This window comes from Nasonia vitripennis (genome assembly GCF_009193385.2).
Source record: "Nasonia vitripennis strain AsymCx chromosome 2 unlocalized genomic scaffold, Nvit_psr_1.1 chr2_random0007, whole genome shotgun sequence".
NCBI classification, from domain to species: domain Eukaryota; kingdom Metazoa; phylum Arthropoda; class Insecta; order Hymenoptera; family Pteromalidae; genus Nasonia; species Nasonia vitripennis.
Window position 1 is genome coordinate 1,541,703 of NW_022279614.1, and position 12,673 is coordinate 1,554,375.

Consider the following 12,673-nt stretch of genomic DNA (forward strand, 5'->3'; position numbering starts at 1 on the left):
ATACCGACGAGATGCTCTAGTCGTGGACAAGAGCCCGCGAGTCCCAATTCGTTACTGCTGGCACACCAACAGCGTCCGCACGAAACGAACCTGTCCGCCTTAGCAAACAGCGTGGACAGAACACCGTCCGCGCAGATCCTCGTCTGCACATTATACCAAGCACGGTCTTTGCAATAGCATTTGCAGTCACTATTGTATTTAATGTATGCCCGTGCGACGTTTGATTGGAATGTATGAAAGATTAACTTTATAATTTTTTTCAATCCCTATTGCAAATTTTTTGCAAGATCTGAGATGAGATCTTGTAAATGATCTTACATAAGGTCTGATATAAGATCTTATCCAAAATTGTATACAAGATCTTATCATCGATTTTCAACCACGAACCTACGTAAGATCTTACATAAGATCTCATTCAAAATCTTACGTTTATGATGACCTTGTACAAAATCTTACATAAGATATTATAACGATTTTTTACAAGTTCTTTCTAATCTTGGATAAATTCTTACGTGAAAACTTATTTTGATAAAATTAATATTGAGGAACTTGAGGTTTATATATACAGCAATTATTAATTAACTCTTTTAGAATCCAACACAAAGAAAAAGTAACTGCCAAAAATAAATTAAAAAATAATATAGATAGTAAAATAATAAGTTTTGCTGATAAGACAACTAATAATTGTATTCATCATTTTGAAAGAATGATGGAAGTGGATAACAATGACATTGTATATTCATTAAATCAAAATAACAGAAAACACAAAAATTTGAATAAAACAGTATAGTATTTCATTATATCTTATTGATAATAGATCAATAGATATTATAAAATACATAGATAAGATCAATAGATAATTGATTTATTTTTTCATATAGTCCATACTTATTATTATAATTTAACTGCCACATTAACGTTGCAGTATGTTCAACTGTATACTACGTTAAATATTACTCAAATGTACATTTTTGAAAATGAGTTATATTGATATGATTTTTAGGCACGACCGCGATACGGAAGTGCCTTGCAGTTTTAGCCTTTGCCTTCAGCAAAAAATGTGTGGGATGCGATGTCTCACGCAATTTTCGACCGACCGGGCTGAAATTTTGTTAGGAATCTCCCCTTGCACAAACTAAAAAACTAATTTTTTCATATCCCGATTCTCTACGGTTTTTTCGTAATGTGGACAAAATTTGTTTGATTTTTACGTGCATTTTTTAATAAAAATTTTGGTGTTACACGATTATCTCTGAGAGGCTTTAATCAATCAGGCACAAAATTTGTGTGCGAGCTTCCCTTATAACAGTCACTGACTGAGAAAACTTTATGACTATTGAGACGTTATCGTCTGTCTGTGATATTATTTATTTTATTAGTATGGCTTGAAGAGGTCCTCACCCGGGACAAAATGTTGCCAATGTTTATGCAATATTAGTTTGTTTTTCTGGGAAACCAGGGGTAATCCTCCCACGTTTGATCCTACTATAATTATTTTTGAAAATCAGAATGTTTGATCCGAATGATTGAACCTGTGTGACATGAAATTTAGTAGATTACAATGGTCAAATTTGCATGTAAAACCACTTATTAGTCATTATATCATGTTTGTTTACTACATAACTTCTAGTACAAGGTCAGACCCATTATGAAACTTTACAGCTACTTTTTTACTATAAAAAGGGATCTTTTTAATGTATTGAATTTGTCGGAGTCCGGATCAAATATTCAGATTTTTATATTTTAAGGTTTAAAATGCAACTAAGGTAGCCTTAATATATATATATATATCTATATATATCTATATATATATATATATATATATATATATATATATATGTGTGTGTGTGTGTGTGTGTGTGTGTTTTTTTCATTGGGCGGAAGGGTAAAAATGCCTTTACGCACGAAGTGTGGGACTCGCTGGTGCTGCACCGTACAACCCAGGAATACCCACTAAAAACCCCCTGCCAGATCGCACCAACAGGGTTCCTCCATACGACTGTTACTCCCCCCCCCCGGGAGCTACCGTAAAGCTTTACTTCGGGGGGGGGGGCAGCCACGCCTCGTCTGGGCCGTCACACTTTATGTCTGGCTGGTGTTATTGCCGACGTTTCCTCTTCTTTCTTCTTCTCTTCTGATGAGATTCAGTCGCTCGATGATGTTAGTTAAAAGTTTGTGGCGAGGGTAACCACGGCATCCCACCCACTCTGCGACTCGAGCAAGCACGCCCCTAGGCCCTCGGGTGTTAAAGGGCCGCTCCAATACTCCTGGAATTGCTGTCGTTCATCCAGGAATCTTGGGCAATGGAATACGACGTGCTCCACGTCTTCGTCTACTCCAGGGCATATTGGACACTCCGCGCTTCTGTACACTTTATTACGATAGAGGTAGCTGCGGAAGCATCCGTGCCCGGTTAGCACCTGGGTGAGATGGAACGTGACGAAGCCGTGTTTCCTGCTCGACCACCTGCTGATGTCCGGGATGATGCGGTGGGTCCAGCGACCCTCGCTGGCTGAACCCCACCGTTGCTGCCACTGCCGATATGTGTTGACGGCCCATCTTGAGCCCAAGTTGTCCTGTTCTTCTCATTCTGTACGCGACGCTTCACGATATTTTTCAGCTCTCTCGGATAGACCAGCGACTGCCGAGAGAGCGGCATCCGACACGGTGTGGTAGGCTCGGGCCACGCGTAGAGCGGCGACCCTACAGGCCCGCCGACAGGGAGCTCCAAAGCTCGCATTCCTCATCAATGCATCAGCCCAGATTGGGGCTCCGTATAAAATGACGGAGCTCACCACCGATGCGAGGAGGGACTTTCGAGGCTGTTTTGGTCCCCCGATATTGGGCATGATGCAAGTGAGCGCACGAGCTACCTTTGTTGCCTTTAAGCCTGCGTTCTGAAGATGTTCTATGAACGATAGTCGCGCGTCTAGCGTGACCCCAATATATCGGATGGAGTCTACCGATCGGACTTCCTTGTTACCAACCGTGAAGGTAGCGTACATCCTCTTCTTCGTGCGAGAGATGATCACCGCTTCCGTCTTTTCTGCCGCCAAACTTAATCCATGGTCGCTCAGCCAGTCCGCTACTACCTGAATGGAGACGTCTCCGAGGTATTGCACCTCCTCAACGCTGTTTGCAACGACGACAAGAGCTAAGTCGTCGGCGAAAGCCACCATTGAAACCCCCTGGGGGAGCCGCTGTCTTAAAAGACCGTCGTACACGACGTTCTAGAACAGCGGCCCAAGGACCGAACCCTGTGATGCGTCTCCAGTAATGTTGTATGAGCGCACACCTGCATCGGTGTCGTAGAGCAGGATCCGGTCCCTCAGGTAGCTCGAAACGACTCTTCGTAGGTAGAGCGGCACCTTGAGATGTTCTAGAGACAGCATGATGCTGTCCCATCTAACCGAGTTGAAGGCGTTCCTGATGTCCAGGGCAATGATTGCGCACATGCGTCTGGCACTTCTACAGCCACCGATGGCGTTGGTGGCGAGCTCGACAACTCGGCTTATGTCGTCGATGGTTGAGCGACCCTTCCGAAAGCCGAACTGGTTTTCGGAAAGATCTCCTTCCGATAGGATGGCTGCCTCCAGCCTGACACTTATTATCCGCTCAAATAGCTTCCCGGGTATATCCAGCATACAAAGTGGTCGGTAAGAGGATGGCTCCTCCGGGGGTTTACTTCCCTTCGGTAGGAGTACCAACCTTTGTACCTTCCACTGATCCGGGAAGCATCCTTCCTTTAAGCATGCGTTGAAGGTGTCTCTAAAAAGGCTAGGGACCTCCAACGCTGCGCTCTTGACTGCCAGGCCAGGTATACCGTCCGGTCCTGGGGCTTTTCTGGGGATGATCTTCTGAGCAGCCATCCTCAACTCGGTTTCTGATACGTCTGGCGGCTCGTCTGCACCGTCCGCTACCATCAGGCCCGTATCTGGTGCCCTTTCCCGTTGTTGTGGGAAAAGGTGGCGAACGACCCTGTCGAGGAAGTCGGGGCAGGTGGGCGTTGCCGCACCCCTGGGGTTGATTTTGTGGCCATCGACGCATTGCAGGCCGCTGTTATGGCCGTCGCGAGGTCTCGGGCGCTCTCGGTGGGTTCCCCTCCCTGGAGGGAGCAGATGAACACTTCTCGGTCAAAGGAAGCTGGTGACCACCTCTTCTTCACAGCTCGCAGCTTTGCCCCGGATCTTCTGTTGGTCAGCTGGAGCCGATACACGATAGCTTGGTGGTCGCTACCCGTGTATCGATCGCTAACTTTCCAGTCGTGCCCTTCCCCCACCATGATTGGATCGATGAAGGTCAGGTCAACTATGGACGACTTGCTACCCCTAGCGTAGGTAGGAGTCGTCCCTCTATTAGCGATCTCCAGCTCCAGTGTGGAGAAGGCTTCGAGGAGTGTGCGTCCGCGAACGGTGGTCTTCGCGCTGCCCATTCCGTCGCCCAGGCGTTGAAGCCCCACCCCCCCCCCCCCACCCCCCGATTACAACAGGCAACCGGGAGGATTGGGCGCTGGTGACGATGGCGTCCAGGGACCTCGTGAAATCCTCGATGGTGTCGCCGGGCGGAAGATAGCAGCTGTAAATGCGTACCCCGGCTACCTCCACCTAGGTAAAGTTGGGGAGGGGGCGGCCATCTTGCGGGATATGTGGAGGCTTCCACATACCCAGATGGCCGCTTTGCTGGTACTGTCCCTCACCCAGCTTGGGTCCTCGAGATCCTTATACTCCTCGCTGATAATGACGATGTCTGCCTTCTCCTCCCTGACCAACTGAGGCAGGAGGTCCTGGGCCATCCTGCAGTGGTTCAGGTTGATCTGGAGTACCTTAGTCATTTCTAATAGGTACTCCCGCCTCCTGCAGGGCCTTCACTATGGCCCCGCAATCCACTACTTTATGTCCCTCTCGGCCGCACCGGTAGCATTGCGCCGACCGGTCGACTGCGCTTTTGCAGTCCCTCGCGATGTGTCCAGCTTCGTGACACCTGTAACACCGTGAGGATCCTTCTCGCAGTCGAACTCTGCAGTTGACTCATCCGATCCTTATTTTCCCGTTTTGTAGCAGCTTTTTAGCAGCTACTGCCGGGAGTTGTATGGTCGCCGCTAGAGTGCCGCTATAGGACCCTCTGATTTTAATGCTGTCAGGGGGCACCACATTTGGCCCGATCTTTGTCGCAATCGCCGCGGCTACCTCCAGTGCTGTCGTCGACTCGTCCATGTCCTTGATAGTAATGGACTCTTGGTGAGTCAGCAGCCTGACCCGCTCAGGGTGGATGAGACCACTGTCTTCAGGTCTGGTGTTTCCGTACCCGGTCGTCCCAGTTCGAGGAGAAGCTCCCCAGCCCTGGAGCGCCTGATACGGGTGACCCGATCTCCTAGGGTTTTAAGCTCCGGTGCGGACTTGACCTTCCGGAGGATGTCAGCGTAAGAGGAGCCCCCGCTTGATGCCTTGATTTTGATGGCATCTGGGCGCGGGGGTCTCACTCCGGCCTTAGACTCGGACGTGCCTTTGGCCAGTTTGCTGGCACATCTCTGCTGTTGTTGTTGCTGCTGCGGCTGGCTGCCCTTTGTCCTCTTCTTGCGCTTCTTTACTACGGTGGCCCAGTCAGGGGCTTTTGACTGGCCTTGCGTGTCACCTTCCGCCTTCCTCTTTTTCGCCGCCGGTGGTAGTGGCGGCGATGGCAGCTCATGCTCCCCGGTGTTCTGGGGGATGTTCTGGCGGAAGATGGGGGAGGTTTGGCATCCCCCATCCTCCCTCTTGACCGTCGGTGTTGCCAAGGCTGGGCTAAGATGGCGCAGTTTGGCATACTCGCTAAGCGCCTTGCTAGTAGCCCTAGCCAGCATCTTAATCTCCTTGTGGACATTGCTCCTTGGTAGAACAAAGTCCACAAGGGACTTAATCCGTTCGCTGAGGAGGGAGCGAAAAGGCTTTGTCAGCCTCCTCCTCGCGGTCCTCCTTCTTTGCTCTACTGTCACTTGTAGCATTGGATGCTGCAGGAGCCGAGTGACCAACCTCTGCAGCATTGCGGTCGCCGGATGACGACGCCTGGGAGCCCGCTTGCTCACTCCCTGTAGGCGCCGGTACTGGGGTATCCCTCCCCTGCACCGTAATGGTATTCTCCTTCACTACCCTTTCCATATTTGGTTTATTTTTGGAGTTCCTTCCCCTAGCCGCTTTTTTTGTCCACCTCGTGTATTTTATTTCCACGATACCCTCCATTAGTGGCGAGCGTTCCCCTATCCGCAACCTGGGGAGGCGCCAGATGGGAGAAAACAGCAAAACTCCGCACTAGTGTGTGTGTGTGTGTGTTTGTGTGTTTGTGTGTGTGTATAGGTGCCATATTGGAATTGATAGAGGGAGGTCAGGTGTAATTTGATAGGATAAGAAAACAGGTGAAGGATAGAAAAAGACGGTTAAAAGAGAGACGAAACGGTTAAGGAGGGAAGTAATATATAGACAGGGTGATTCTAAAACAATACAACATTTATATACCATCGTGATCAGCGTAAAAAACTGAGTCAAGGGGAATTAGTCCGAAAAATTTTCCTTCACTTTTCACTTTCCCAGTCAAGAAAGAAAAATCCCCCCACCACAGCGCCCAGCGGAAAAGCGCGTGAGGGGAAGTGATCGCGGTGGCCACGGCGCCGTTGCTAAGGAGGTTGAAAAAAACGAAAAGCGCAATTATTTTAAGTCTGACGATCTGCATGTGCGAATGATTTTCGTTCAACTGACAGAACTAATTTTAATACATTTCCCAGACAATTAAAGCCCTTCATCACACTGGCAAATCGCGGGCCTGTCAGCGGGACCTTATGCGGATCTTTCGACGGGACGTTATGCGGGCCTATCAGCGGGACTTTTTTCAGGCCTATTAGCGGGACTCTATACGGAGCTTTCGGCTGTACTATCCAGACATGTAAGTCCCGCTGATAGGTTTACATAACGTCCTGCCGAAAGCTTCGCATAAAGTCTCGTTAATAGGCCCGCGAAAATTCCCGCAGGAAGCTCCACATAAAGTCCCGCAGATAGGCCTGCATAAAGTCTCGCAGGAAGTATTTCATAAAGCCCCACTAATAGGCCCGCATAACGTCCCGCCATAAAGTTCCGCTAATAGGCCCGCGGAAAGTACTGCAGAAAGTACTGCATAAAGTCCTGCTGATAGGCTCGCGGAAAGTGTTTCTCGTGCGATTTGCCAGTGTGACAAAGGGCAGCTTTCGCCGTTTTCAGAATTTACGCTCAAAAGAAAAACCCATATTTTCCGGGTCTCGACGCAGATCGAGCTCCTCGTGCCCTTTGCCAGTGTCATAAGGCCGAAAAATCGCGAAAAGACAGCCGCAGCTGCTCCAAAAAGACAGCTTTTGACGTTTTTTGAATTTTGACCGTAAATACAAGCGAAAGAAAACTGCAGCAGATGCTCCGAAATCGAGGCTTTCGCCATTCTCTCATTGGCTTAACCTGGAAATTGAGTCTCTAGAAAATTTATTAAAATGAGTTCTATCAGTTGAACGAAAATCATTCGCACAAGCATATTTTAATATAATAGTTTTTTTTTTTAAAACGGTATTGCTAAAATTGTATGTATGATCGTATGTATGGACCGACGAACAGACTTATGTAGGCTTCTTCACAATTTTCAAAACAATCATAATGAAATGTAAAAAACCCATGTTAGCGAAATTACATAATTTTTTGGTGTGTATTGATAACATCTAAATAAAGAAATATTAACCTAAAAACAAAATTAACTTATAAATAATATTTAAGTTAAATAGAGGGATTTCTTTAATTTCTAATTTTAATAGTTGAATATAACTTAGAGTAGACGTCGTAGAAAAATATTCATTCAGTTATTATTATTAGAAAAAATGTATCTTGTTGTTAATATCACATTGCACCTATTGCAATATAACTGATAGAAATCGAGATAAATGTTGACTAGTCACTGGCTAATTCTAACGGAATTAACTTTCTAACAGTTTAATTTTCTACCAATTACATAATCATGACAATGATATGAATTTTATTATTCATTTCTAATTTAACAATAGTCACCATCATAATAATGAGAATCTTGTTATAATTCTAAAGAAAACAGATGTGACTTTTGAGCTAGTTGAAGAATTACAAATGAAGACTAAGGAATTTCTGCAGCCAAATCCCACAGCAAGAGCTAAAATGGCCGCTGTTAAAGGAATCAGCAAACTTAGTGGTCAAGCGAAAGCCTCCACGTATCCACAACCTGAAGGAGTTTTAGCCGATTGTATGCTTCATTATGGTAAAAAAATGGGTGACGACAGTATATTTGGTACGCTCGATGTTTTTCTTGATTATTTTACGTAAAATATGCTAATTTATATAAATAAATGAACACTATACAATTATTTACTTATTCAAATTAAATAACGTTTTTAATAGTTTTACATAATTTATGTTATGTGAATAAACTGAGTCCTATATATTGTTGTATGCTTCTTTCAATAAGATGTATAACTAAATAGTAACCTGAGGTTGAAGGTAATGAGTGTAAAAAATGTATGGTGGGATATTTTTGACCTTTTCATCAAATAGATTAATAATTAAATAAAATTAATTTGCGGATTTGCCGCAGTCGCCGTACGTTTGAAAACGCGTGGGGAGAACAAAAAACTACACTTTATTTTCCACAATATTTTGCTATATTTCACCCAACTCTTCCCCACAACGCGGTGGCATACGCCGCACGAGGTGCTAGTCGACCCGCTGACGATCCTTTTCCCACTCGCTCTTTCTTTTTTTCTCGATCTCCTAAGGCACGTGGGTTATTCCTCAGCGCTAGGTCTTCTCTGCTGCCTCCTTGTCACCGGGCTGATGTCGGGATGCACCTCAGAAAGCCGTCAGACATTCCAACCTGAGTGTACTCTCAACTCTCTCCCTTACGCGCTCGTAAAACTCAATGTCAGTCGACTTCCGTCAACGAAGGCTCACGAGATACTGCCGGTCCGGAGCGCGCCAGTCGCGCTCGCTACCTTCCCTACTCCTCGGGCCGAATCAAAGCAGCGCTCCGATTGGCGGATCGTGCCGCACTAACTATCCTAATTGACGTCGTTCTTCTCGCCGCTTCGAGGATCGTTTCCGCGAGCTCACCGGGCCCGAGAATTCTAAGGACGCGCAACGGCTCTGACAACAAAGCCGTGTAACTCGTTGCCGAACTTTCGCGCGCCATTTTCGAGGCAGGGAATCTGCCATGTCGAAAGAAGGTTTCCTGCGTGCAGTCGCGTAGTGCGTTACGTAGTGCGCCGCAGCCACACACACACACACACACATACTAGTGCAGTTGAATATAAATCACTGCGCGAATGCATAGGACCTACTAAGCCAGTATGTCTGTGGGACAGAGATCGACATAGCCATCGTCTGTAAACAATAGAGACCTGGACAAACTATTGTGAGATATGGACAGTACTGGTAAAGCGGCGATATGAGCACGCAGAGACGCCGCTTTCCAGGAAAAAATGACAAGACGTAATGAAAGATTCGTACACGCTAAGGTCGCAGGCGTACACATTTACAGCTGCTATGCTTCTCCTAACGCGTCGATAGAACAATTCAGACAACTGTTGGACCGGCCAGTAGAAGATGCTGTAGGAAGAAAACACCGGTATTAATAGCAGGCGATTTCAATGCCAGTAATGGGCAGTAGAGTGGGGCAGCCAAAGGACAAACGAAAGAGAACGAGCGCTATTGGAAGGATTCGCCCTCCTTGACTTGGTCTTAGTTAACCAGAGATGTTCCTACACATTTCAAAGAGAAGACGCAGGATCCATCATAGATCTCACGTTTGTTAGCAGCTGCCTGAGTGGTTTAGTTAGATCGTGGACGGTGAGCGATCATTACACAAATAGTGACCACCAAGCGATAAAAATGGAGATAGGAATATCAAAACAGAGATCCAACGGGAGGGCAACGACAAAAGGCGTCGATTGAAAACGAAAGATTATGATAAGGAAGAAAAATCTAGAAGAAATACAGCTGTTTGGATGATAAGGTCTGCGAATGATAAGGTCGACGCAACGATGCCGAGGAGGGCTCCTAAAAATAGACGACCGCCTGAATACTAATGAGATGATGAACAAATTGACGCTGCCCGCAGCGAGTGTCATCGAACCAGAAGACGGGAACAGCGGTCTCGGAAGAAATACTACAAGACTCGTCGAGGTAGAGAAATAGTAGACGCCCTAAACAAAGAAATTAAGGTTGCTAAACGGATACTGAAGAATTAAATCCGAGAAAATAAACGACGATGCCATAAAGAGTTACAGGACGAGGTTGGGCTGGATCCGTGGGAGCGACCGTACCAAGCAGTAATAACGAAAATAAAGGGAGGATGTATTCCCCCTAACAAGAGCCCGGATTTGCTGGACCGTAATGTTACTACGCTGTTTTCCCTTCAACTGAAGGTAATAGCTATCCCTGAAGCAGAGGCAAATGACGAAATCATTCCAACAATCACCAAAGAGGAATTACGAGCTGCCGCCGAAAAAACTATTACATTTATACTTGCACACGTAGATTCACACGTATATACAAAAATCATTCAGGCAAACATATTCTAATGCGCGCGCCATGCCGCCGATGCGTCCCTACTCTTTGTCTCGCGTCACTGCGCTCGCCGCTCGCTATATACGTAGCGTTGCTGGTGTTGCGCTGCTGCTGTGAGCTCAGCTGATCCGGAGCGTGTAAATAAAGAGTGGGGAAGCGCGATATCCTCGCGTAAAATCTAAAATTTCATTCAACAAAATTTATCATTTAATATTTTTTATAATTTTATGCGGAGCCTGTACGGAATGTTACAACTCTACACTTTATTTACTACGCGAGAAGATAACCCGTACAATAAGACAACCTTTTATTTGAACAGAATACAAGACAAAAAGATGAAGAGATAAAGATAGCGATCTGGAGGTAACCAACGCACACGCGAGATAACCAATTCGTTCGCGAAACCGAACGTGGAACTTACCCGCGAGACGGATTCGGCCGGAGAAAAAAGAAACGATTCACTGACCTTTAAATCCTCCACGAATGCGATGTTGAGCTGAAGCACCGGGTGAAGACGAAGTCAGGAACGCGTCCGTTCGGGAGCAGTCGGGGCAGGCGAGTGCCGGCTCGGACGCTCGCGGCCACCACTCTGCTCTTCCTAGCCGCCGTACCGTGCGCGCGCTAATTTGTCAATGCGTCGCGGTCTGACAGTCCGCTCGCTCGCAACACTATCGGTTTGCGCGCCATTGCCGTGTCACGCGGTCGCACATGCGCGCAGACATTCTCACGAATACAATGTCGAAGTAGATAGCCGCGAAATTCTAACGCTCGTAGCACACAGGCAGCCTTTTACTCACAGACAACCAAGATAACTCTTGACCGTAGAACCCGTAGTGATTCCCAATACCTCGTCGTCAGGGCCATTGACACAAGTGGCATCTGTCACTACGAACGCGCGACGCTGTAGTTTTTGTTCCTGGCGTTCGTGCGGGCGAGCTGCCATCACGCTGGTCCTGCTGCATCAGACGCTCACGTAGGTAGACCCCACGAAGGGCTTCGCCATCTGCATCGGCTGTCTTACAGTGCGCGGGGCCGACTTGAACGCCCTGTCGAGGTGAAAGGTCGCTGTTGCTGCGCCAACGTTGCTTGTCGTCTCCTCGCATCTCTCACTCGCGAGTCAGCAACGTATGTTGTCCTTTTTGTCCGTCGCAGCCACTGCTCCTCTTTCGTCGTTCACTCAAAAAATAAACGATGCACTTAGACACATGCACTCTTTCATTCATACAAGCAGCCTTGAGACGCTCTACCCCGACCGTGAACGTCGTTGTTGCTCGGCGAAATTTTGCCGTGTTATAAGACAAATTCTATCATATTAGTTACATCTTTAAAATACTGTACATTGTAGTACATTACGGTACTAGTGGCATAAGTTGTACTTTACGGCACGGCGTGTATAAGTGCTCGAGCGTAGCGAGTGCGCTCAACGCCATGCCATGAAGAACGACTCATGACACGTGTATCATACATCATTTTACAGCGCTGACTAGCATAAATCCGCTGCTATGCCTATGGCATAAGCAGTCCTTTTTTGCACCGTGTGGTTAGCGCCTGAGCGTAGCGATATGTACGGTGCAATAATGACTGCTTATGCCACGGATAGGCATGAAATAAATTGCGGATTTATGCCATGCAGTGCTATAAATATTTTTGTTCCACTAGCTTAGCACAACTACTTAAGGTGGGATTCTGGTGTTTTTGGACCAAAAAATCGAAAATTTTTTTATTTCTTTAAAGTGTTCTAAATAATGCGTAGAATCTAGTATCAAGTTCATTTTATGGGGATAAATTTTATATACATGAAAAGCAAGCTATAGAAGTTTAAAAAAAATAATACGTTTTTCGATTTTTTAATAAAATTCTAAATGTGTGCATTCTAGTGCATAAATTGCTACACATTTAATTTTAATATTGATTTTTAAATGACGAATAGGTAGTTTGAATGCAAAACGAAAACGTAAGTATCATTTTATCCAATCGGCCCAGTCTGTGAACCCTGCGATAGATGGCGGCAGAAACGTTTATACGGTACAAATTTTTCTGCTGTGCGAGTCAATGTTTGTTACATACTTATATACCATACATGTAAACAAAATATATGT

General features: G+C 46.2%; 1 protein-coding gene across 15 annotated transcripts in view; it reads left to right on the forward strand.

Moving 5' to 3' along the window:
- The window catches only part of LOC103316186 (endophilin-A), a 541,748-nt gene that overhangs the window by 225,744 nt on the left and 303,331 nt on the right, over window positions 1–12,673 (forward strand). For all 15 annotated transcript variants that reach the window (XM_031925198.1, XM_032601554.1, XM_032601552.1 and 12 more), the window contains one exon: window positions 8,085–8,301. In XM_031925198.1, coding sequence (XP_031781058.1) covers window positions 8,085–8,301 — 217 coding nt within the window. The remainder of the gene's footprint in view (window positions 1–8,084; window positions 8,302–12,673) is intronic.